Source organism: Apostichopus japonicus, chromosome 22, assembly GCF_037975245.1.
Source record: "Apostichopus japonicus isolate 1M-3 chromosome 22, ASM3797524v1, whole genome shotgun sequence".
NCBI lineage: Eukaryota > Metazoa > Echinodermata > Holothuroidea > Aspidochirotida > Stichopodidae > Apostichopus > Apostichopus japonicus.
Window position 1 is genome coordinate 11,209,859 of NC_092582.1, and position 26,316 is coordinate 11,236,174.

General features: G+C 38.3%; 3 protein-coding genes and 1 long non-coding RNA gene across 22 annotated transcripts in view; 3 read left to right on the forward strand and 1 right to left on the reverse strand.

Annotated features, from left to right (window-relative positions):
• LOC139964219 (spectrin alpha chain, non-erythrocytic 1-like) overlaps nucleotides 1-2,379 on the forward strand; it is a 70,717-nt gene extending 68,338 nt beyond the window's left edge. For all 19 annotated transcript variants that reach the window (XM_071965649.1, XM_071965644.1, XM_071965653.1 and 16 more), the window contains one exon: nucleotides 668-2,379. In XM_071965649.1, coding sequence (XP_071821750.1) covers nucleotides 668-793 — 126 coding nt within the window. In that variant the 3' untranslated portion in view covers nucleotides 794-2,379. The remainder of the gene's footprint in view (nucleotides 1-667) is intronic.
• On the reverse strand, nucleotides 991-22,187 carry LOC139964221 (NMDA receptor synaptonuclear signaling and neuronal migration factor-like). Its single transcript, XM_071965665.1, has 13 exons — nucleotides 21,617-22,187; nucleotides 20,677-20,783; nucleotides 19,159-19,291; nucleotides 16,979-17,047; nucleotides 15,816-15,895; nucleotides 14,992-15,090; nucleotides 14,060-14,181; nucleotides 13,172-13,246; nucleotides 12,644-12,748; nucleotides 12,179-12,264; nucleotides 11,525-11,627; nucleotides 10,715-10,790; nucleotides 991-3,903 (listed from the first exon to the last, which is right to left on the reverse strand). Exons 1-13 carry the CDS (start codon nucleotides 21,664-21,666, stop codon nucleotides 3,824-3,826), a joined length of 1,185 nt encoding a protein of 394 aa, XP_071821766.1. The 5' UTR covers nucleotides 21,667-22,187; the 3' UTR covers nucleotides 991-3,823.
• On the forward strand, nucleotides 5,196-6,779 carry LOC139964222 (uncharacterized). The gene has a single exon (XM_071965666.1). The coding sequence runs from the start codon at nucleotides 5,909-5,911 to the stop codon at nucleotides 6,776-6,778; it is 870 nt and encodes a 289-aa protein (XP_071821767.1). The 5' UTR covers nucleotides 5,196-5,908; the 3' UTR covers nucleotide 6,779.
• Nucleotides 22,188-23,144: 957 nt separating the features above from the next.
• On the forward strand, nucleotides 23,145-26,037 carry LOC139964223 (uncharacterized). The gene is made up of 3 exons (XR_011791914.1): nucleotides 23,145-23,327; nucleotides 23,610-23,687; nucleotides 24,298-26,037. It is a non-coding gene; the product is annotated as an uncharacterized lncRNA (long non-coding RNA).
• Nucleotides 26,038-26,316: the final 279 nt, after the last annotated feature.

Genomic DNA, 26,316 nt, shown 5'->3' on the forward strand with positions numbered 1-26,316 from the left:
ATACTATGCAGTGTTCACTACACTTCATTATACAACACCTAATTGTATTCTGGTCATTTGTTTGGTCAATTGCTCGTTGATTGCATGCAAAATCCGCTCTATTCCACTCTATGAAATAGAACCATGGGTTATACTTTTTTGGTAGCAATTTTTCCAATGGTAAGAGAGCAGAGAAACCTGTCTGTTCAAAACAATCTGTTGCATGAGTGCATTTTACCCATCTTAATATAATATGTTGTATAAAACAAATAATGAATGGTTTCCATTCGTGCAATAGTGCAAATATTTCATTCGTTGAAAGATGTTATTTGTTCCATTCAACGAGGCGAACATTCAACTCATTTCAACTCATGAAATATTTGCACTATTGCACTCCTAACCATTCATTATTTGTATACTATAATATACTACACTGCACAGTCTTACACTTAATACTGTAGCACGAAGTGTGTTATATGAACATGTTATATTTGTCATGCACTTTAAGGTAAAATTCCATACTATGCAGTTTTAACTACACTTCACTTTGTGATATTGTTATATAACAATTATAGTACAATGAATTCCATGCTACTCGTTTATTGTTTCATTTAATTGTCATATACTCCCCCTGTATTATAATCATAACACAACCCTACAATAACTTCCAATCTATACCTCCCTCCAGAATATGCCAACCAAGCTGGCCGAGTACTGCATTCTCAACATGCATCCGTTCAAGGATGGCAAGGGGCGGGAGCTTCCCAACGCCTTGGACTATGTGGAGTTCACCAACCGTATATTTCAGAATTAGCCCTAGTATACGCTAGCGCTTTACTCGTAGTGATGTGTAATTCTTCATAGATGTAGTATTCACTTTCTCCTCATACACTCTTTCTCTCATTAATTAATTAAGTAATTAATTAAAACCTGTGGTCATGTTGTGAGCCCATTAATTATAAGATCAATATTATGAAATTAATGTCGCTTTTGTACCTCAAGTATTTTATAAAATTTTACCAATGTTTGAAAGTATTTCCTTACAGCATGGGTAGCCGCCGTCAAAACAATCATAACGAAAAATATAATTCAAATCTTGCAAGTATCAATCAACATTCATCTATTTCAACTGAGCAAATGTTTAAGCAATTCATAGGTAGATTGGTGTTAATAATTCATGTAGTAATAATTCATGTCAAAATCCATTCATAAATGGTAATTTTCAAAATGTTTGAAGTTTTACTTAATATTGATAATTCTCAAAAGATCATCATAGAAAGAAAAGCAGTCATTGTTCAAGAGTTTTCCTTTTATGGTTATAAAAATTGCATTGTAACAACAGTTCATATGTAAGAATTGTGACTTGAATATGTTCTCATGCATATGCATGATCTATATCAGTGTAGTTATGAATAAATGTAGAATCTTTCCTCTTATAAATAGGTGAAGGATCTGCTAAATTGAACTGTTTAGTGTTCATGTGTTTTTTTTTTTTACTCATAAATTTTGATGTTATTCATAAATGGGTAGAGCTCATAACTCTTGTTAAGCTTTGTGACTGGTGTGGTTTTTAAGCCCCTTTAACTGCTCAATTTATTCTAAGTAACATGCTATTGTATTCAAATCAGGCATTGTATTCAGCCACTACATTCACTATAGTGGTTATTCAGTATCATCCTATGAATATTAATGAACAAACATCATTTTAAAGTTGCATTTCATCAACTAAGTAACTGTAAAACATCAATCTTTATAGCTATTTTAAATAAACATGAATATTCATCTGTTTAATAGTTTGGCAACTTCAACTCGGTGCAGCAGTTTACAATGAATCATAACTGAATACTGTTTTTGGGGTAATTATGTTCAGTTTTCCTGGTACAGTGGTAGCTTTAGCTACCACATATCTCAAAGAGAACATGTAGCCAATCATAGCCTATGATGAGATGAACACATAAATATTCACCAAGGTAAATTGCAGTCAGCCAATTGTAGCTATGAAAAACCTAAAATTCAGCAAGCTTTAAAGTATTCATCAGGTAATTTGTATTCAGCCACTACCCCATCATCGGAGGAGTGGACAATTTCACTATTCAGCCTACGAAGAAACAACCTTCTGGCTTTGGACCAGGCATGTATTCCCATGAAACAAAACACAAATACTGGAGTATTTGAAGCTTTTCAAACTTATAGTCTTAACTAAATTCATGTTAACATATTTACATTGGTATTTAATGAGTATGCATGTTTCTTGGTATTCAAATTGTTACATTCTGCATGAATATTCATTCTGTAGTAGTGAATGTAGTATTCTGATTGGTTATGTGGTGCTGCATGTTGTATTCTATGTTGTATTCATGGAGAAAGTGAATAAATTAGTTCCTGCTTCTAAAAAAAAAATCATGACTTTCATTTATTGATACACATTCAGCTAGTTTTACTTTTACTTGGGTAAGCTTTGAGCTAAGTTTGGCTTATTTTAATTTGGCTTATTGAGGGATAGCTCATTTAACAGCCTTTCATGGATTAACACTGGCTTCTGTCAAGCTCTTTTAAATATTCAGATGTGAAATTTTGGTGCCCATTCCTGCTCGGGGGACACAACCACTTACATCCTCCTCAGCAGAGAGGCTAGGGTGCACCCCAGTATCTGACTGTTTTCTCAAATACTGAGAAAAAGTGAAGGTTCCTGTTTGGTATCGCTGTAGTACAGCCATGTCAAGCAAAGTTGTTACAAATCCAGTGAAAGAAACAGCTCATTCTCTATTCACAAACCAGGATACAAATGTGCTGATGTGTTGGCTCAATAGCTTGTACATAGCAGCGATTGGGTATCGATTCAAAAGATATTTCCATTCACAAACTCCCAAGGGACAATGACAAAATTGATCTCCAGACTTAGGGGATTATCTCCAATTATCTTAATCCGACATGATTGGTCTATACGGCAATAATTGGAATAGCTCTTCATAACCAGGACAGTGAAGGACAAAGAAAAACATTGGAAATTTTTAAATTTATACTGTATTTGTATTGATTTGCAAAATTTCGAATATTCCAATAAGAACAAAATTATATCAAGGTACTACAAAGTTATCGTGCATGCATCTGAATCCAACTATGGAGTGTGTTCCAGAAGTAGACAACTGATGTTTGTCGTTTTTCTCTCATCACTGTGGGTTCATCTTCATTGCAATCTTGCCCCTGCTAGGTTCATTATATAGGTTTCAAGTTGAATTAACCTTCAACACCCATGATTCTCTTCGAAATGCGGCCTGCTATCTTGCTGCAGTGGTGTAGTCAACTTATTTCAGTAGGGCACCATGTGTGAGGAGCAGATTTAATGTTCTCAAGGAAGAGAAAGGGGCGGGGGAACTCAATTTCACTATTCTTTTATTGATGCACTCATCTCTTACCCTCCCTCCTCTTTCCTCCCACCTTCACATCTCCCTTCCGCAAACCCATGGATACACATCTTTACTTCTACTATGCCAAGCAAACTATATATATCTAATATAACTTTACAAATTATTATAACTTTATATCACTTGTCATTTAGCCTTTGAAACGTCAGGCCAACTTACTTTTACACATTCTCCTACACAGGCTCTCTAGTGGATAAGCAGTTTGCTAACAGTTTTATTTTATTTTATTTGAATATAACTTTAAGAATATCTGCGATACATCTGTATCGTAATTTCCAAGATAGAGTAAGAACCAGTTCGGAGTGAGCCAGCAGTGTTAATGGAGAAGGGGGGGGGGGGGGGGGATGGGGTCAAAGTTAAAAGCTTTGAACACTGCTTTGAACAGAGATTTATCACAGTTCCGCATGAGATGGTTCCTTCTACTCTGTCTTGGAATAGCGTCTCATCTTCCAAGTCTTGTATTTCGGCAAGTCAAAGTACGAGCTGATCATCTCCTGACCTGAAAATAAAAGCTTTGATTATTAGTGATTTAAATTTATACTCCAAATTCTAGATCATGGCATTCTACTCATCGGGCGTCGCTAGGCTTCCTTTAAGGGGCCTCGATGCTTTTCTAGAGGGCAAACAGAACCTATTTTTTCTAAAGGGGGAGGGGCGACAGAAAAATATTGGGAGGCTTAGCCACTCCCTGGCTACACCACTGATTTCCGTCTATTTCTGAAAATTTCTCTCGCTATCTAAATATGCTTCAAATGCTGAAAACTGGTTTGTTTGTAACATTAATGTCTCAATTCATGGGAAACTCGCGAATGCTGGTTACTTCTCTAGACAATTATTATTAATACTAGGCTCAATGTAAGGCATTTTCACACTATATGTGTGTAGTCTGCTTAGCATATAACAATCGGGACTAAATTCAGTATTCTCATTCACCTTTATGTCCATAAATACCAGACATTTGCACATTGTTGGTCAAGAGTTAAAGTTGTAGTGACCGCACTGCAAGCGAGCCTATATATTCCCTCTCGCAAAGTGGAACAGCCTACTTATTTTGTTTATAGACATTCTGTCGCCCAACTTTCTTGCTTATCTCCAATCCCATTTATAGTAAACTTGAACAAAGAGGACCAGTGTCCAACGAGAGAAAGTTTTGGGGTCATAAGTTCAAGTGTAGAGCGACATATTTTTATCAGTCACTTCGTTCATGGAATCGGTCAGCGAAGGTCGTTCCCTAAGCCGTAATACTACTTTATAACTACAATATATACCATTGCCTACACTACAGCGATAGCTGGCTAAAAAGGCCGATACTTCACATATTTTTCGTATATTCTTCGGGAATCCACCGGACATTTATGTGTGGGATGTAGCAATGCAACCCACCAATTACTAGCGGATTCAGTGATACATTTATTCATTTACAAGGACTTTTATATATGCGGATCTATCCTGGAACTGACAGTTCAAGTTCCCTGGACCGACGCAAGGAGGGTTAGACTAGACAGAATAATTATTAGAGGTTAGTAGTATTTATTATTATTATTTACAAGTCCTCTAAATTGGTGACCCCGACGTGATAGTTCAATTCTTCCTTGTGTTTTTATCAGGATATTGACTGTGTGTACACGAGCAGTTCAGCCAGTAAAGTATGTGTAGTCACATGACATTTCATAATTTAACTACGGTAGCTTATATACTCGCTTAGAATATCGGTCAAACCCGGCATGAACATTCATTTTCTATTCGTGGCGGATTCTCGTTCATATTCATTCGAGCGTTATTCATTACCAGCGAGTTACGACATAAACATAGACTATATAATTAAACGGGGAGCTACAGTCCAAGATTTATTATCACCGACATTATCCAGGCTCCGACATTATATCAGTGATAGTTGGGTAATAGTTAAAGTAGCTGCAGGCATCAACAATCTCACAGAATTTTCTAGTCGGGACTCCAGGGGAAAGCGCGTCCTCAAACCATCTCGCGTAACATCGCATGAGCTTTTCAACGAGTTAGAACGTTTCAAACATAGCGTACTCGCCACACACCCCAAGTCTATCGTATCATTCGCCACTATTCCACCTGCGTCGTTCTTGAAATTCCAACAGTATAGGAACTTACGATCGCCCATTTTCACGGCAGCCGAACTATCTACATTCCAACATCAGCACAATATAACAATTGACGCCATCAATCGGCAAATTAAGGAGTACAATCGTAACGCACCGAACATCATTCAGCCTTGGAATTTGTCTTGGCACACATCTATCCGCAAAGCCGACAAACGCCGATCTCGCTCCGGTCGTCCACTGCGTAGAATTCGAAACAATTTCACACACTTATATGACGGTCTACACGCGATTTCATCGATCAAGCGTAAGTGGCATATAGAGCTGGTCAAATCGTTCAGCAAGGAATTACAAGCACTTCAAGAGTTAAATTAGGCGTGTATATCCTTAATATTCTATAACATTTCATGTAACTAAATTGTTTATGTCATCATGACCGATCCAGAGAAAAAAACCGAAACCCAGTCAAGACTCGCTGCAGTTAGTTTGAAACTACCTCCCTTTTGGCCGAACGATCCGACCATATGGTTCGCACAGGTCGAAGCGCAGTTTACCACGCGTGGCATTACGTCAGAGCAGACGCAATACGCATACGTTGTCGCTTCCCTTCAGCCCGAGATAGCACAGGAAGTTAGGGATTTATTGTTGCACCCGCCCGCCAAACAACCGTATTCTACATTGAAGTCCGAGCTAATTAAGCGAACAAGTGCGTCGGAACAAAGGCGGCTACATCAACTACTCATATCAGAGGAACTCGGCGATCGCAAACCGTCACAACTATTACGGCGCATGCGCCAGCTTCTCGGGGATAGCAAATTAGATGACAATTTTCTCCGCCAGCTGTTCTTACAGCGACTACCGACTAATGTGCAGCTTATTCTAGCAACCACTAGCGAGACAATCGACGTTGAGCAACTTGCAGTCATTGCAGACAAAATCATGGAAGTAACCCCGTCTGTCCATCAGGTCTCGGCCATTGTACCTACCCCTACGGTTAATTCTGTCAATGCACCTTCTACAGAGATGGCAGAATTGAGGGAAATGGTCGCAGCTCTCACACTGAAAGTTGAGGCCCTAGGTAGACAGCAAGGTAACCGAACCAATAGGAGCAGATCTAAACCGAGGGATGGTAAGTCATCCCAACGACGAACAAGGTCTCCGTCTTCTGAGCGTTCCCATGCTGGATCTCAGTGTTGGTACCACTGGCAATATGGTGCTGCAGCGGAGAAAGGTACACCACCATGTAACTTTCAGACATCCGGCAACCAAAACAAGTCCCCAAACTCAACAGCCAGCGATTAGGAACGACGAATCGTCATGGCGCATCATCCAGCAGTCGTTTATTTTATATCACTGACCGCCGGACAGGTTCCAGATTTTTAGTTGACACCGGGGCTGAGGTGAGCGTCTTTCCTGCGACAAAAGTGGAAAAAGGGAAACAGCCATTGTTTACCTTAAATGCCGCAAACCAGACACCCATCTCTGCTTTGGTGAGAGGTCATTCACACTCGACATTGGTCTACGACGCGTTTATCGCTGGGTCTTCATACTAGCCGATGTAGCATCGCCATTACTAGGTGCTGATTTCCTCGCTCACTTTTCATTAGCCGTGGACGTCAAACATCGCAAGCTAATCGATCTCGAAACATCGCTCAGCGTAAACGTGCGCACTTCAACAGACACGTCGCCGAGTCCGTCTTATCGTATCTCCAATCTACAATCGCAGTATCACGCGTTACTCGACACATATCCGGACATCACCAGACCATGCTACAAGGAAACGGCAATCAAGCATAACATTACCCATCACATTATTACAAAGGGTACCCCTGTATTCGCACGGCCTCGTAGATTAGTGTCGGACAAATATCGGATTGCGAAAGACGAATTCGAACACATGATCCAACTAGGAATCGTCAGGCCCTCAGAGAGCTGTTGGTCTTCACCCCTTCACATGGTTCCTAAGAAGTCTGGTGACTGGCGTCCATGTGGTGACTACCGGGCCCTCAACAATTCAACCGTGCCCGATAGGTACCCCATACCACATATTCATGACTTTACATCTTCTCTCCATGGTAAAACCATTTTCTCCAAGATTGACCTTGTAAGAGCTTATCATCAGATACCTGTCGAGCCAGATGACGTTCCCAAAACTGCCATCACCACCCCATTTGGCTTGTTCGAATTTGTGAGAATGCCATTCGGTCTCAGGAATAGTGCCCAGACATTTCAGCGTTTCATCGACCAAGTATTACGAGGCCTCCCATTCGTATATGCGTACATCGATGACCTGCTCATCGCTAGTTCTTCACATGAAGAGCACTACGATCATCTGCGACAACTCTTCGATCGCCTTCATGAACACGGAATAGTAATCAATCCTTCGAAGAGCATTTTCGGCGTTTCATCTCTGGATTTTCTAGGACATCACGTCGATGCAAGTGGCATTACTCCATTAACGGACAAAGTCAAAGCAATCACTGACTTTCCGCCACCTGATACACTCCGCAAGTTACGAGAGTTTCTGGGGCTTGTTAATTGCTATAGACGGTTCATTCCAAACTGTGCTATCATCATTCAACCTCTGACTGATCTCTTACGAACTAATCTTAAGAACATGCCTATCAACTTGACGGATATTCAGTTACAGGCATTTTCGAATGTCAAAGCTTCACTTGCACAATCTACACTTCTCAATCATCTACACCCTACCGCCCAGCTCTGTCTGATGGTGGACGCTTCGGACGTAGCTGTAGGTGGGGTTCTCCAGCAGTTAGTGGGAGGTAACTGGGAGCCAATCGCATTCTTTTCGAAGCGCCTACAGAAAGCGGAAACTCGTTACAGCACATTCGGTCGCGAGTTATTGGCTGTATATCTCACCATTCGCTACTTTCGTCATCTCCTAGAAGGTAGACAATTTCACGTCTTATCAGATCATAAGCCACTTATATATTCATTCTTGACTAGTCCTGACAAGTACTCACCACGAGAAATTCGTCATTTGGATTTCGTCTCACAGTTTACTACGGACATACGTCATATCAAAGGTAAAGATAACGTTGTAGCAGATGCCTTATCTCGAAGCACAATCAACACAGTCAGTGCTTCGAATATAGATTTTAAAGCAATATCAGCGGAACAGGAAGTCGACGAAGAGCTCAGCAAGCTACGTCAGTCGTCGACTTTGCAATTCAAAGAAGTTCCGTTACCGTCATCTCAAGGTACCATCACTTGTGACATCTCTACAGGCACATCCAGGCCATACGTGCCACAAAGATTTCGTCGTGCAGTTTTCGACTCCCTGCATTCTTTATCTCATCCAGGCATTCGGGCAACACAACATCTCATCACTAAACGTTTCGTGTGGCCCGGTATCAATCGAGACGTTCGTGAATGGACTCGCTCATGCATCAGGTGTCAGCAGGCCAAGGTACATCGCCACAACGTGGCACCGGTAGGTACCTTCGTAACACCTAATGCACGTTTTGAACACATTCATATTGACATTGTAGGACCACTTCCACCATCAAACGGATATACGTACCTTCTTACTATAGTTGATCGTTTCTCTCGATGGCCGGAAGCTGTACCTATCAGTGACATCACAGCTGAAACAGTAGCCAAGGCATTCATTCAGCGATGGGTCGCTATATTTGGAGTACCATCTGTAATCACCACAGACAGGGGATCGCAATTTGAATCATCACTATTCAGAGAGCTCAGTCGCATGCTCGGTTCGAAACGCATTCGCACAACTTCATACCATCCTGTAGCGAACGGTTTAGTAGAGCGCTTTCATCGACAGCTAAAAGCCTCGCTCAAAGCGCAGCCGGATTCTACAAACTGGACAGAAGCACTTCCGCTTGCACTCCTGGGTATCCGCGCCACGGTTAAAGCCGACATTAACTGCTCCGCTGCAGAATTAGTTTTTGGTTCTCCACTTACATTACCATGCGAACTAGTAACACCCATTGATACTCCTGCCCTGACGGACCCGAGCAAATATTCAGATCGCTTAAAGCAGCATATGGCAAATCTACGTCCAGCAATAACTAGGCCGTCACGTCACACCAGCCAGTTAGACAAGAATCTACAAACTTGTACACATGTGTGGGTTCGCACTGACGCAGTTCGTAAGTCGCTACTGTCCCCGTACAAAGGACCATATCGTGTAATTAGCAAAGGCAATAAGTTTTTCAAGCTAGATTACATCACCAGGGAAGAAATTGTTAGTATAGATCGCTTGAAGGTAGCATACTTAGATAAAGATTTCAGTGACTAACTACTATCAGATCAATCATCACGACCTAGTGAGCCACCTTCTAGGAAGCCACCATCTGGTAAGCCTCCAGTACGTTCATTGCCTACGCCTATTCTTCGTAAACAAAGTAATATTTCTTCTCCGCCTCAAGTTAATAGACCAGATAGAGTAACTCGTAGTGGCCGACATGTTCATTGGCCCAACAGATTTATCCATGAAGTTAGTAGCTAGTCATTTTAGCTACGCAGTTCTAATCGATTGCCTTCCATTATTATTAGCAATCTAGGGGGGAGCTAGATGTAGTGACCGCACTGCAAGCGAGCCTATATATTCCCTCTCGCAAAGTGGAACAGCCTACTTATTTTGTTTATAGACATTCTGTCGCCCAACTTTCTTGCTTATCTCCACTCCCATTTATAGTAAACTTGAACAAAGAGGACCAGTGTCCAACGAGAGAAAGTTTTGGGGTCATAAGTTCAAGTGTAGAGCGACATATTTTTATCAGTCACTTCGTTCATGGAATCGGTCAGCGAAGGTCGTTCCCTAAGCCGTAATACTACTTTATAACTACAATATATACCATTGCCTACACTACAGCGATAGCTGGCTAAAAAGGCCGATACTTCACATATTTTTCGTACATTCTTCGGGAATCCACCGGACATTTATGTGTGGGATGTAGCAATGCAACCCACCAATTACTAGCGGATTCAGTGATACATTTATTCATTTACAAGGATTTTTATATATGCGGATCTATCCTGGAACTGACAGTTCAAGTTCCCTGGACCGACGCAAGGAGGGTTAGACTAGACAGAATAATTATTAGAGGTTAGTAGTATTTATTATTATTATTTACAAGACCTCTAAAAAGTCATAGGAGATTGAAGTAGTTAATCGAGTGTTTTGTGGGAAGTGACGTAAACCCAGCTACTTTAAGTCTCTGGTGACGAAAAATATGAATGATCAAAACCCACCTTCTTCGCTCAGTTCTAGTGGTGCTTTGAACTTCACAACGGATGGCATCATTATTGTTTCTAGACTATCAAAGAGCTGAAAATTCATACAAAGAAATAAAGAGAATTAATGATAAAATAGAAAATAACTTTATAGAGAATTGGATTGTCGACAACTAGAACGGTGAGAATATGCAGATGTGTTAGGTTTGATTTGAACAATATGCAGGGCAGCCTCCTTGTAAATTACTTTTTCTAGTTTATCACGAGTTTGCATGAAAGAAATAAGTATACGTAAGAAAAGCTGCAAGTTGCTTGGAGGTAATTACTAAGATGTTGAGGTGAAAAACATTATGTTGGGGCATTTACCGTGTGGATGATTGGCTACATAGCCTATGAAATATAATAACAGACTAATAATAGGCTACATATTATAAAATAAGGGAAACATCCTCTTGTAACATGAGGTGGTAAAGGTTGCACATGGTGGGTTATAAAGCGATATTTTCAATCGTTTTGTTGTCCTATTTCACATGGTAGACGTCACTGTACACAAATCACAACATTAAAAACAACAATAATGATAATAATTGATATTTATTAATTAATTGGTATCAGACATCAGATTAATAAGAACCACAAAACGGAATCCAAACTGCTAAACAATTGTTTACAAGTGCCGAGACTATTATTAGCTTGAACGAGATCAGAACTGTCATGGTGACCAAAGAACCCTCGTGATTTGCTAAACTGAGATATCGTATAATATCAAGTATTAAGTAAGTGCGCATGATCCCCGTTAATTTCAGGATGAAGAAGAATTTAACCTACAAGTTGACCCTTTTCGTTGCCCATGACGTTGTTACCCATTACATGTATAATGGAGTCCTGATAGCTGACTTTACTCATGCGTCTACCGACAGATTCCCAAAACCTGAAAGAAAAAATAAACGAAAACATTAAGATAATAGGTAGTCTTGGACGACAACCATCGATGTACCTTTTAAACAAAAACATTCTTTTTTTTCATGGGAAACGACCAATTGTAATTTCGCTTTGTATATTCATGACGTATGTCTAGCCCTGTTAATGCTGTAGTAAAATAAGCTGATGTAAACAGTTACACCAGATCAGAAGAAAGACACATTGCATCTGTGCATGGGGTAGAAATACCCCTGAGACAAATAGTCATAAATATGTGTTTAATTAAAAAATAAACCGTTTGTTTGGACATTGCATCGACAAATTAGGGTTGTCATCCGACTAAATCATAATTTCAAGGAACTACATCATATTTCGATGATTATTCCTTTCAGATTTTCATCTAGTTTACAATTTAATAACTGTTTTGAGACAGGCGAATAAAGTGTTACGGTATTGAAATATAAACAGATTAGTCCAATTGCCATTACAATTGACTGTACTTAATGTTGTTAATTGCGAAAAACACATTTTTAAAGCAATTTTGTGTTACTTTTAACATACCTAACTTGATCGGCCTCTGATTCTTTCTTTAATTTTGGTACCGTTAGCGCCCTCTTTTTCAACAGATACAAAACTCCCGGTCCTCCCTGCAAAGAAGGAAGATAAAAGGTAAACACTTAATTTGAAACTTAATTCAATGCTAATAAGTACGCATGCTCAAAATGACGTCATACTTAGGGATAACAAATACTGGTAAAGTATTATTCCTTCGGCATTATTTGGTTGTGAGGGCCCGACTGATCCTGAAGTGAATTGAACCTGGCTCATATACGAGATCAATCGTATTTGTAAGCAATGATCCGAACTGCCCGAGTAGCTATGATTGAGTTAAGTGTGAGCCCGTAAACAGTCTTGACCGAGTCGTGGTTTCTGGTCTCGTGTGTTGAAGGCTAATGTACCCCTGTCTGACGAGGCGGGGGGGGGGTAAGAGGTAAGTGGGGTCCGAGGTGTCTGATGCTTCCTTACCTGAGAAACAAAACATATCGACCTAGCTCTTGATCCAGGTTTGTAAGCTTCTAAATTCAACTCTAACATTTTGATTAAATTCTCGAAGGTGTCTTTAGTAAAATCCTGCAGAGAAAACAAATGATATTGAATGTGTTAGTTCAACGTTATGAAAACAATTTCAGGTCCCCGGAAACAACACAAACATCATAAGAAAATATAACACATAATGTGTTCTCAAGTACTCCGTATGAACATTACCAATTTTCGTCTCTATTGATTGGCTGCTTTATCATCAATATTGCCCTAAATGTGCATTCAAGACATATTGTGTTAAAGACGAAAATCGACTTTGTTTTGAAAACAAATTGATTTACACTCATGATTCCTATTCATGATAACTAATAATGTATTTTCATTTTCATGATATACTTAACGATAAATAAAGACGTCAAATGAGGGGGGGGGGGGTTGTGACATAATTGTCCTTTTGCCCGACCTGGCTACCGACATATTTGATAATATATTTATATGACTACATGCACTTACATAGTGAAACGTTAGAACATCTGGTAATCCCGCCTCGGTCAGCTCACTACTCTTCTGAACATTTGAAGAAATGAACTAGATAAAACAAAACACAAATATGAAACTTTATTGATGTTTAGGAAACAAAAGACGCCAGTAAAATGTCTTTAACTGAAACCTTTTCTTCACCATCAACAAATTGCAACATGGATTTTTGATATACTCCATCTGAACTTGCCCTCAAACCCAGCCATGGGACGCTATACTGAAAAGTGGGACCGCATTTTGGCGGGTCGCGGGATTTTGCAGACCTCGGAAAAGTTATCAACAATATTCAGAGCTTGCCGACGGCGGAGATCGATCAGCTAAATATTTTTCACGTCAACTCTATGATCCAAGTTATGCTGTCATGCATTCTGAGCGTTGATTCTGAGGGGAAGGGGTGGGTGGCGGGGCGGGGCGGGAGTCTGGTGGGTTCGCGGTGGTTTAGTCCTCATTGAAGATTCTTGGTAACAAAAGTTAGCGTACCACTGATTTAATACATATCATTCAATTTGAATTTGTCATAGAATTAGACTACATAGTATCGAAGTTATGAAAGCTAGGAGTGTTAGCTCAGTGGTTAACGCCAGTGCCTTTCAATCATAAGGTGCCCAGTTCGAGTCACTCCAAGATCAATGTATGTCGTCCAGTTACAGAGTTGTTGACAATTGACAATTCATAATCATGGATGTTAAATATGAATCTAAGAGACTGACTTAGGTCAGCTTGCGGCTTTGATAAGCCAATGAGGCTTCTTCGCGAGTTCCTGCTTGCAGGAGGATCTAAAATACATACAATACATACATACATATGTTGCTATTGAGACAACGGTTGTCTGGTTTGTTTTCAATTTATTGGTAAACCTACCAAGACCCTTCTAGGTGAATGTGTGTCGCCATAGACATTTCTCTCAATTTGTTGTTCAGCTTTCCATCTCAGTTCGGTTATTTCGTCTTGAAAATTTTTAAACTCTTCCTGGGTTTTCTCCCCTGTTCAAACAGAAAGGAAAAACAACAACTTGGACTATTTGACAAATGACTATTTTAGCTGGTTCTGAAAGTTGTAATATTGAGCAATATTATTTAGTATGTTGCATTTTGATACTAAAACTCATATATGGGAAACTTGTCAATCAATGCCTCTGTTTTTATGAGTAGTTTTTTGCCTAAAATCACTAAAAGGGAATCCAGTTGTCTTTTCTATTCTTCACTTGTAAAAAAATATTTTAAAAAAACCCAACTACAAACCGATTTTTTCCTCTAGAAACTACTACAGAAAGGTTTCTCTGGAATCTAAGAAATATGTTCAGCCCGAAATAATTTAAAAAAAAACAAAATTCAGAATATTTGTGCTTATATGTATTCGCGAGATAAAAGGTTACGTTGCAAAGCCATTTGCTTTAAATCGACTAATCTTTGCATGATCCTTTCCATGCACATGTGTTTAAGCACACTGAAATTCCTCGTTATATGATACGTACATTATAGCGATAAAGGGGTTTAATACAATCACCAAATTCCGTCACTACACTATCGTCAGTAGTTAAACGCAGAACTTACACAACTTTCTTAGCGGGATTATCTAGTTATGTCACGATCTTAATTGTCTATATTTTGCCATTGATAACATACAAACGTTGTAAAGTTGCTTGTATAGGAAAGTCAACATATCAACTAACAAAATACTTCAACATTGTGAGGATACTTAATATTAATATCACTATGGATTATGAGCTAAACAAGTGTTCATCTTGTAATGTTATTGGACTACACAAAGAATGGAATTCATCTAGAACTCACCAACATGAACAGAGTATTTCCTCCGTAGTAACTCAGGGGTATCATCACGCCAAGCACGGGCTCGATTTTCTCTATCGTCTCTTCTTTTATCTAAATCTTCTATCATTTCAAAGGGAATAATGATTAATGTTTTCTTTCTGTATTCATCTTCTGAAGATGAACATAGAGCCAGTAAATTTGGGAAAACAACGGTTGTAGTGGAAATCTTTTACGTAAAGTAAAGTTGATTTCAACCCTATATCAACATATACGTACAACAACAGAATTATGGAGAGTTAAAACTATAGTGATGAAGCCACGAAAACTTTACATATTAATAATAATCAAAACCGCACTCATATTTTCTTATTAATGGATAGGCCTGTTGGCCTACCACGTAGTGATAACATAATTTGCGTTGTCGAATCGTGGCTGAAGTAACGTTTGAGCGAATTCTTACTGCTGAAGCAAATTACCAACTGTGAGTGAGTTATACTATTGTTTTGTTTTTGTTTGAAAATATAATATACACATTTCTTAGAAATCGTTCTAGCCATTACAACAATACATTTCATAGATTTGGTAACGTGGTAAATTGGATTCTTTATAAATAGTTACTTATACTAGCTTTAAGCAGTAGTTTGTATGATATTTACTCTGGATCTTGTTAACTGTTAATTAAGACATTGATTCAAAAGAAAACATTTTCCAAATACCACAATTAAAGAAACCAATGTAACATTACACATGATATAGTCCTATGTGAACTTAACAGAAAGAAGTTCCAGAAAAGCTTTTGTTATAACGGTTGTTTTTCTTGTTATTATCATCCTTGGTTTACAAACCTTTTTGCTCTTCAATCTTGTCTTCCTTGGGTTTAGTTTCTCCGTCGTCAGTCTGCTGAGACATATGACGTCGAAATCGTCTATAGAAAAAAACGGAGTTTGTAAACATATGTTGTATTGAAATGATGTAGTGATGTATCCCGATGGGGTGAGTGGTAGGCTTAGAGAAGGGTAATTAGGGGAGAGGAAAATCTGCGACCAATTCGGGTGAAAAACGCCAAATACAAATTTGCTGCTATTTTATGACAATTGAATCTGTATATTGACAGGCATTGTGAGGGTTCGCAGATCCTTTGCAACTGCGGGTCTCTTAGCTGAACATTAGGGAATGAAACGTGTTATAAAAAAATCCAACATTTTGACCGACGCGCTGGCCTACATTATGCGACCTTGATTCAAATTGAAGAACATGAAGTGACTGGAATAAATTTTCTTAGGAGTAATGTGTCAAGTTTCAGCAACCTTTTGTCATAAATTGGTAGGCTATTAAAAAAAAAAACTAAAATGCAGCCTAGCAAATAAAATTCGATGAACGCAAGGGCTGCCAGTTTTGGCGTTTTAAACGCCAAAACTGGCAGCCCTGGCCGGAACCTGCATTGTGGTGCAAAGGAGGTCCATGCGAAGGAGCTGGTTTTGGTGGGAGGCGAGGCTGGGCAGGTTTCCAGTCGCCATATTCAATCCTCTTTCACCGCCCTTGAGTTAACTTAATATCACCAGTTGCATGCACCCATTGTATGAACAGAAATAGTTTGACCATTATTGGTTTCTCTAGCATATTGCTAGAAAAGATTGATTCACTTACAAGTTCACCTTCAAGCAATTTGGGTACACTTTAGAAAATATTGGACTAAAGAAGTATTAAATAAGAATGCGAATATTCATACGAATGTTTAAAATAAACTAGAAAATCCTATAATCGTTTGGACATTTTTTTTTTGTATTTCTTTTTTTGTAAGATGACTAAATGTGACTAAGTGTTTGGTCGGTCGAACGAGGTCCACAATTACTCTATATATAATTCATTTGATGAAGACATTTTTAAGAAACATGACTGAATTTGATTGTACAGCAAACAGTCTTGTTTCAAAGAGGGAGGGTTCTGTAAGTGACAAACAAACAAACACAAAACAACTGTTTTAAGACTATAGCTACATGTATCTTACCTTTGTATCTTGATAGCCATATCACTCTGCTTCTTTAAGAGTTGCCTGTCTTGATATCCTCGAAAGACGCTGTAAAGATAAATCTCAAAGTTACTCCGAGGCCTTGCCATCTTGATACCCTCAAGAGAACGTCGAATGTTGAAATTTTAATCTTTTTCTTTGTCTCGGATATTTCCTCAAAGACCTTGCAAAGTACTGTACATGAATATTATTTCATATTTTTTTGTCTAATACTGCATTAGGCGATGAAACTTCTCCCTGTCTTTGTTAATTTATAGGGGTCAATAAATTGCCGCCGGATGTTTTGTTATAACACGAAACATTTATTTTAAGGTTTTGTTGTTTTCGATTTCATTGAATAAAATCCGTACCGAAATAGATATTTCTCCTTTCAACATTTGCTGCTAATTCCTTTCACACTCACAATTCACCGCACAAGCAAATGGATATTCTCTCTATTCGGAACTTCAATATATTTGACGAAAGATGTATAAACAGTCTTGTAAAATTGTCCAAATTGTCTTCTTATTTCGTTCTAATTAGCACAACAGTCAAATTTCATCAAACAAAAAACCAATAAAAACCTTGCTGATTTACTCGATCCACAGGGAATTAAGGACAAACATTTTTTGCAAAGCAAGATCTACTTTACTGGTTGCTGCAAATAAACTAAATCATCTGTGAAATCAGATGATATATTTAGTGTTTATGTAAGATAATCCCCGATAAAAACTTTGTCGCTTCCAAGAATTATTGTTTATAGCCAAAGTGAAAAATATTCTCTAAAGGGAAAGATCAGGCTCATAAAATAAGAAACATGCACCCACGCACGCACGTTAGACTGATTTACGAACGGTTTCACGTTATGTATACATGTAACCTACTCGACCGTTGCACAATGTACCTCGTCTACTATAGATGTATTATATGTAAAGGTTTGTTAGCTTAAGCCTATCGATATAAATATATGACAGTCTATACGCTATCATCGCACGTTACTGGATATATGCGATGTATATTACATACGGGAGACATTTCCTTCTAATAAAAACACGAACCTATTTTTTTTTTGCCTTTTTTTTATTACCTATTTATGTAAAAATATAGAACTTTATTGAGTTTTACAATATAAATCGTTAATATTTTCTTGCTTGTCATCCATCAATCGATATCACATCTTCAGTTACAACAGGCAGAATAGGCCTATATAAACACATAAAAATGAAGTTATGAAATACTCAAAGCTAATTGCAAGGGAATAATAGTTGGCGCATGCGCAAATGGTTTTATCATAAAACTATTTAAGTAAGCCATCTGCATTTAAGTAAGCCATCTCGGTAAAATCAATATATAAAATGGAGGGTTGGTTTCCATTTAACACGAAATCTTGAGTTTGAAATGTCAAGATATATATTTCTGTTTTAAAATCACAAACTTGGTCATATATTTTCTTCTTGTAGACGCTGTACACATGAGAGTTAAACAATTTCGGCAAGAAAATTGCATGAAAAGAACCATTGGGGAAGAGAGAGGTGTCAGAGAGGAGGGGTCAGTGGGAGAGGTGTCATAGAGGAGGGTACAGTGGAAGAGGAGTAAAACTGTTATAGATAAATCACCGGCAAAACTAAACCTTCGTCTCATACGTTACAAAAAGTTAAAAACACTTACAATTCAAAAAGGATATACTTATATTTATCCCTTCGAGACGGTGAAGAAACTTGGTTCAGAGATGATCCTTCATCCAAAAGAAAAACACCGGGATAGAAACTAAGACGAAATTCCAGGCAGAGAAAATGTTAAGTGGCAAATGCGTAGGTTAACTTCTGAATGGTAGATTCGGCAAGAAGGACTGAGAGGGCGGAGTACCAGATCAGGATTGAGGGCGCAGTACTAAAATGTGATGCTCTTTAACCTGTCTGTATTCTGTGCGTGTTTTTGTCCCCTCTGTTACTGTAACTTGTCATTTAGCCTCTGAAGAAGATCCTGCTAGGATCGAAACGTCAGGCCAACTTACTTTTACACAGTTTGAAGGGTAGATAAAGTAGATTGGAGACAGCTGAGAGCGAAGCGAAGTAAATTTATTTTTATATTTCTAGACTAACACGGTCACCGCAGGCCTGGGTAGGTTTTGGAGGGGAGGGGAAGAGAGGGTGCATTAGCATTCTTAATACATTTTATACCTCTGTATTTTGACAACAGCTTCTTTAGGTATCTGTTCTTGGTCACCATCTTGCTGTCTATCAGAGTGGGTATCCTCCATGTTATCTTGCCTTAGGACATGTCCATTGCTATTTTGCGATGAATCGGTTCCATCTGAAAAAAAGCAAAACAAAAACAATTACGCATTAATACAGTGCGTAGTCATCATGTGTGCAATCCGTAATATAAGCTTATGCTAAACATAACATACATCGACTTTTGTTTAAACATGTTTGAAATGTATCCATAAGTTAGATAACCTCACATTACTTTGTTTTGTTATGCCATTATCGTTTTTTTTTTAATTAAATAAAGGAAAGCCGATAGTTCACTATTAAATATTTACGAAAACGCGCAAACAGGACTTATATCAACTTTGGTAATAACAAACGCCTCTATATGACTGAACAGTAACGACACGTTTCATTGTTGTATGTTTAGATCTTTAATGTTGCTTATACATGTGGTTGAATGTAAGGTTCTTTTTAATTGTTCTCATATGGATTGGTGTTGCTACTGCATATTTATTTGTTATAAAAGGTAAGCCTACGTCACTGTTAAATGGGTACGAAAAAAGAGATATTCTGTGAAATTCAGGAAGCCAGGAGAAGCAAATGCCCGTGATTGTGATTGCAACAGTATGATACTATAGCACGCTTCGTTGTTGTACTTATATATGTTTATATCGGGCTTTTAATCCCACCAAAAAACACATTCAAAATATAGTTATTATCGCAATCTTTTGCGTGTACCATAAGTTTAGATCTATTTTTAGAGCCTAACTATACCCATGAATGCACAGTTTCCCCGGGTAAGACCCAGACCCCTTAACATTGGGGGGGGGGTCTGCTGCAACGACCTTAAGGACCACACCCCTCCTTTTTAAAATTCTGGATCCACCCCAGCTGTCTCATATGGAATCAAGATATAGGTTACTGTTTTCTCGGTTACTCATTCGTGCATAAACATCCATTCATTGATTCACTTTGACGTTTTATGGCTTGACTGAAGAATATCTTTGCATTATACTTTCAAAGTTCAAATTATCCAACAGGGTTGTATGCCACACCCCTGCCCGCACTCAATGGCGTAGCTATGGGAGGGGGTCAAGGGAGGGCACGTGCCACGGGCGCCGGGTTTAGGGGGGCGCTGAAATGGGAGAATGAGAGTTAAAAAAAAAACTTTTTTAGAAAAACATGACGAAATTGATGTATGTCGTCAGGCATGAATATTTTCCAGTTACTAATAAGAATCTGAACTGAATGTAGTTGTTTTTATTAGCAAATTTGTAGATTGTGATTTCTTTTCAGTCCATTTCGACCGTTTTCTCTTTTTTAAAAATTCTGTTCTGTATTCTGTAATGTCACGCTCAATTTAATTTTCTTTCAGTAGTGGGGGGGGGGGCGCAATTTTCTACTCTTGCACACGGGCGACAAAACCTCTAGCTACGCCACTGCCCGCACTCCACCACTCTCAGCGTTTAAGCATTTAGTACTTACTATGTTTATACTGATTCCCGCCATCTTCTCCTTTATTCTTATTCTGCGCCCCCTCATCCCTCCCGGTCGCAGCTTTTTTTCCAGCATCTTCGAAAGCAGCGGTAGCCCTGTTCGAAAACAGATAAAGAAAACCAAAATACAAACACACAAACGTTTTATCATAATAGTACAGATGAGACAGGTGGAAGATTGGCGCAGTTATATGCAAATTACTTATCAGATAACTAAATGAACCATCATTGTTGATGTAGGTAATCTGAGCCAGCTTTCGACGAAACTTGTAAAAGTTGAGATCAGTTTTGCATGCTAATCTCTTTTTAGTTAGTATACAGGACAAACTTGCTGTATGTAATTAAGCAAGGAATTGTTTTTATATTTTATACTTTTAATGTTAAGACTGGTTGTCGCAATGACCATGTTGAAGATGCAATGAAAATAATAATCACTAAATAGGAACAGAAATTTGCATATTTGTTTCTATAAACATGAATATTCTAAAGCTTAACATGGAGGTTATTTTCAATTGTCATCAATCAAGACAGGCTCGTCAGGAGAAGTTGCTGTACTGACTCGATAGAGTCTGTGGCAGTCTTTAAGCCATGACCAAGGTAGGAGGGAGGGGGCTATCAATATGTCAGTCTTTCCCCGTGGGAGAGGGTGGTGGTATTGTCGGTGAAGGCGATGGTGGTAAATTGACTAGCGTTTACACTATTTCTGATGAAACTATGAATAGATTATTACTGCGGGAAGGGGAAAGACGAAAGCGATACGTATCCGGCGTATTGCTCGACTCCTGAAACGGTCACCATCTGGCCCTCACGATAGGGGGACAAATTGGGTTGAATTCCTGGTTCCCTGGTTCAATTAGAGGTATCCTCTTGCAATTGTTACTTTGTAAATACAGCGTAATAAATGATAAAAAAAAATAACTTATACTCACGTTATCACTGTCGAGACCTTCCTCGCCTTTTTGGACGATCCAGACCCCATCGTATAAATAAGATAATAACAAGTAGAAATGTAGTGGAAATATATATATTTTTTAATTATCTTGGTAATTTTCTGCAAAACAAAAGTTGCCACTTCTGTTGATTAAATATCTAGTTGATTATAAAATCATCCCAGTCCGAACGTGACATCGGTGTGTTTCCAACCGTATTTCCAACCGTGTGTAGAAATCCATTCCGCGAATTAAACACTGTAACGCACCTCATGAAGAAAAAGACAGAGATGAATAGAACTCAGAGGAGAGCACTAAACAACCACGAAATGTGTCGATATTTGATGGTAACGTTTAGCACCTCAAATAAATTTCTATTTAAATGTTTGAATGTAACGCTCGGGGTTATTTATGAGGAATTGGGGGGAAAGTTCGTGTCATTTCCTTAATGACTGGGCGCTGTAAACGAAGCTTCCGACCAATTAACTCAAAACGGATAATATGGTTTGTAACTTACTACACTACAGGTCGCACGGTCACGTCTTTTTTCGATCTCTGTAAATCGGTAACCAAGGCGCTTCCCGCTGAAGAGGTGTTCTCTTAGTTTGGTTTGTACACCCAACATTCTTTTCATACGTAACAATAGCCCTCAATAGGATCTTGGCTATTGTCCCGAAGGGAATAAAAAAAAATCAATAAGCAGTCTCACCTAACAATATGAATGTATAGGACCTACTGCAACAATGTAACCAAACTGGGTCTTTATTAGTTGGAGTGCGAGTATGTAAACAAACTATTTATGCTTGAAGAGGATGGCTGCTGCCAAATATATTCATTTAGGTTCATTAAGTGTAATCAGTTTGTCGATAGGCTACTGTCAACATAACTAACGGTTCAAAAAGTAATTGTGTTAAATGTTTACGAAGCTCGTGATTGAGTGACGTTATATTACGTTTAGTACCGAACATTTAAACAAAGGCGGGGGGGGGGGGGGGTAGCCAAATATATTTCTTTTAAATGTTTGTACGAATCGCTCGGGACTATTTATCAGAAATTGTGGAACAGTTCGTGTCATTCCTTATTGACAGAGAACTGTTTCTTAGAGAAGGCTGATGACGATTAACCTACAGGTCATAAATGAAGTATAGTATATAGTCCATCACTCTAGTTTTTCAAGAGTACTAAACTGAAGGTGCTGTCCATCTAAACTGACTCCTAGACATTGAGAATTTTGTTCAATTTAAAGATATGATTTGATTTTAACCACATTATGTGACGTTTCGGCCTCATTTGATCGAGAGGATTACAGATTCAGTTTAGTTCAGTTACAAAGCTAGGCCTCTTACCATTAACGTTACATTGCTGACTTATGCATCGGGGTCATTTCACATATTGAGCACATTTTGAAAATTCCTACAAAATGGTTCCTCCATCGGTTTTACTTATAGTAGACAATTATTACACAGCTTTGAGTAACAGTCATACGGTAGCATGATTGGCTGATTTCATTTTTCTTTAAAGAGAAAAGTCATCCGAGAGATAGAGAGCCCGGGCACGAAATCCAAACAAGTTGGTCTACTAGCTGTTAACCCTATCCCCCCTTTCATCGGAACTCTGAATGGTCAGAATGAAAACTCCTGATCGAGCAGTGCAAGGCACGGCTCCTGCATGTTATTAGAAATTTTTGAGTAAAACAGATAATAAAATTTGGGTAAGTCGATTGAAGAAAAAGACGAGCAGCACACGTCATTTGGAAGTTTTAAACTGAGGAGAAATGGAACCTATACTTAGTAAAAAATAATAGGAGGTTGCTCCATGCAGACCTGGCAAATCGGAATTCTTACCGTAATTGGTGAATGATTAGTTATTGTACTTCATAGCCTATACTCGGTTTATGAAATATAGCTATGCAAATTAAATGCATGACATTTCAGTTATTTCGTGTATACCCCTTTGTTAAAGTTACCCTAGCTCTTCCTTTGTATTTCAATAGGTCCTGTTCATTTAGAGGAGTTACCTAATTTCGTCTTCGGTGCACCTCTTCTTTCAACACCTCTGGGGGTATTCAAAAGTAACTATACGAAAGCAGATTCTCACATTAGCCTGGCGTTAATGACGTACTGGACTTGCCTAACTCAACACTCGTCAATATCTGTAAACAATGATTGGAAAGAAATAACCAGGAAAAATCTAAGGATAATTCTGGAACCCTGAAGTTTATGTCGTTACTGATAACCTTTAAAGTTTTCTGCATAACGACACATTCATTTTTATTAGGGGGGGGGGGGGGGTGGCGGAAGGGTCTTTTGCTGCGTTGCCCTATTTCGTGCTTCTGCACCAGTCCTCGCTTTTGGTACCGTCTTTTTTCACTTTCATGTTCTCACGCACGCACGAGGTTATGCATTTTGAGCACAGTGATTGCTATTCATAATTTAGTACAATGTACCGTCATCACAGATGTGTATTATATGTTGCGAAAGTTGGGCACTTTTTGATATGTGGACTGATACGGGCGGCTCGCCTGTAGGGGCGTAGCCTGAGATTAGATGGAATGGGAGATATGTTAAAGACGGGGACAAAAACAGACAATTAACCGGATTCTAATAAGTATAACTTCCGTATTGATAATTTACAACCCAAATCATGATTCCTTTTTGTCTGCCTTTCATTTTGTCTCCTAGAAATCCAAATCTTCCAACATCACAAGCTTCTACATATTTTCATCGCCACTTTGGACCCAGCTTTGAATATGAAAATAGTGACAGGTGGCCAGCGTATACAAACACACATCAAAATATTGTCTACTTGACTTCCAAGCCAAGAATTCGAGATTTTTATCGAGTACACGAAATTTCACTTTGGGAACATCTTATCCCCCAATTGGAGTCCAAGTTGAGTATTGACGAGCCGACGTCCAGAATCCCTCTTGATACAACAACCAGAGATACAACGACACCCGGAACACGCCAATCCACTTTGACGGATTCGAATTTATATTTGCATATTTCGACACAGCCAGCCATTACGGACTATGGGACCACCACAGTTAGCGCGGGAATTATTAACAATACACAAAGATATGGATATAAAATAGAACTAACCATAGTACTCGCTGCGGGTGGGTTACTCTTATTAATCAACCTTATCATTCTTGGTGTCATTTATTACCTTCGAGATCGAGGTTAGCCGCGAAATATTTGGCACACTTAGAAGAAATCAAAAAGAAGAAAGCTAACGGACGAGGTTTTATGCAGACGACACCAGACAGCGGTATCGGTTTCGCGACATTACTAAACGCACAGAACGGGAAGGGTGCCAATAGCACGATTGGAACAGGCAGCCATCAGTCCTCTAGAGATGCCACGATAAGAATCAATGAAGATGGAGATATTGAATTTGAAGTATAAATAATCATATCGCAGATGATATCACACCTGAATATCACAGTTCGGTACATGTAGACCAAAGACCGAACATCCAAGGGGTTGAAAGTACATTTCCATGAACAAATGGAAACAAAACTGATTCCTTCGTATAAATGTCCTTCTCAAACAAAGAATATTTCGCTTGGATATTTGCAAGTGAGGGATATGACTAAATTGGGTGAATATCGAATGTTTGCCACACATACGATAATCTGGCATGTTATACTGTACACGTGGCATCACCCATCCATCACAACATGTTATCCGTGCAGTGATTAACTTCATGAGGTGAGGTTAGACTTATCAATCTGAGTTCAACTTAAAAGTCAACAACAGTTTGAATATCAACCTAAATTTATACCACATTCTATATTATGGAGTGAAATAGGAATTTTGAACAGATTATTCATGCAAAATCTTTCATATTTTCTTCGCCATTATCACACACCGAGACCATTCGTCAAGATCATGATGACGTCAGAGGATCGGTAAAGAAAACAACTTTCGGACATGAACTAATATAGCTTAATTTTTGTACCCTCGTGATTACCCCTGGCCGATTCTTCTTAAAAGGTGTTCGACTTGACTCTAAGTGTAGGAGATGCCTTCGCTTGAGACTTTTAAAGAGTTGGTGTTAAAATTTGTCGTTAAACTCAAGTGTTAAAAGTTAACTTTTCAGTGACGGTTGACATATTGCATTGTTGCGTGAGCTTCGTCTTCGAGGACCAGCCTTTCCGTAACCTTTCGGAATAAATCAAATAAATAAATAGTTGCCGGCTCTCTCAGAGAAATTGCTCCCAAATTAGTCTGTAATGTCTGATTTTGTCATATATTAATGTTTGAATAATAGTTAGTATTAAACTAACTGGCAACGTTCCATGGTAATATCGTTGCGTTCCATTCTTTAATAAGAAACAGTATGTATGCTGTATCATCCTATAAGGTGATGTACCTGAAGTGTGCAAAATTGTGTATTCATTCATATGTTGGTGAATGTAAAATGACTATATATATATATATATATATATATATTTATATATATATATATATATATATATATATATATATATATAATAATAATAATAATAACTGTTATTTATATAGCGCAGGTATCCAGAGCACAAGGCAATATATATATATATATATATATATATATATATATATATATATATATATATATATATATATATATAAATATACATATACATTTGCATATACATCTATATATATATATATATATATAATATATATATAATATATATATATATATATATA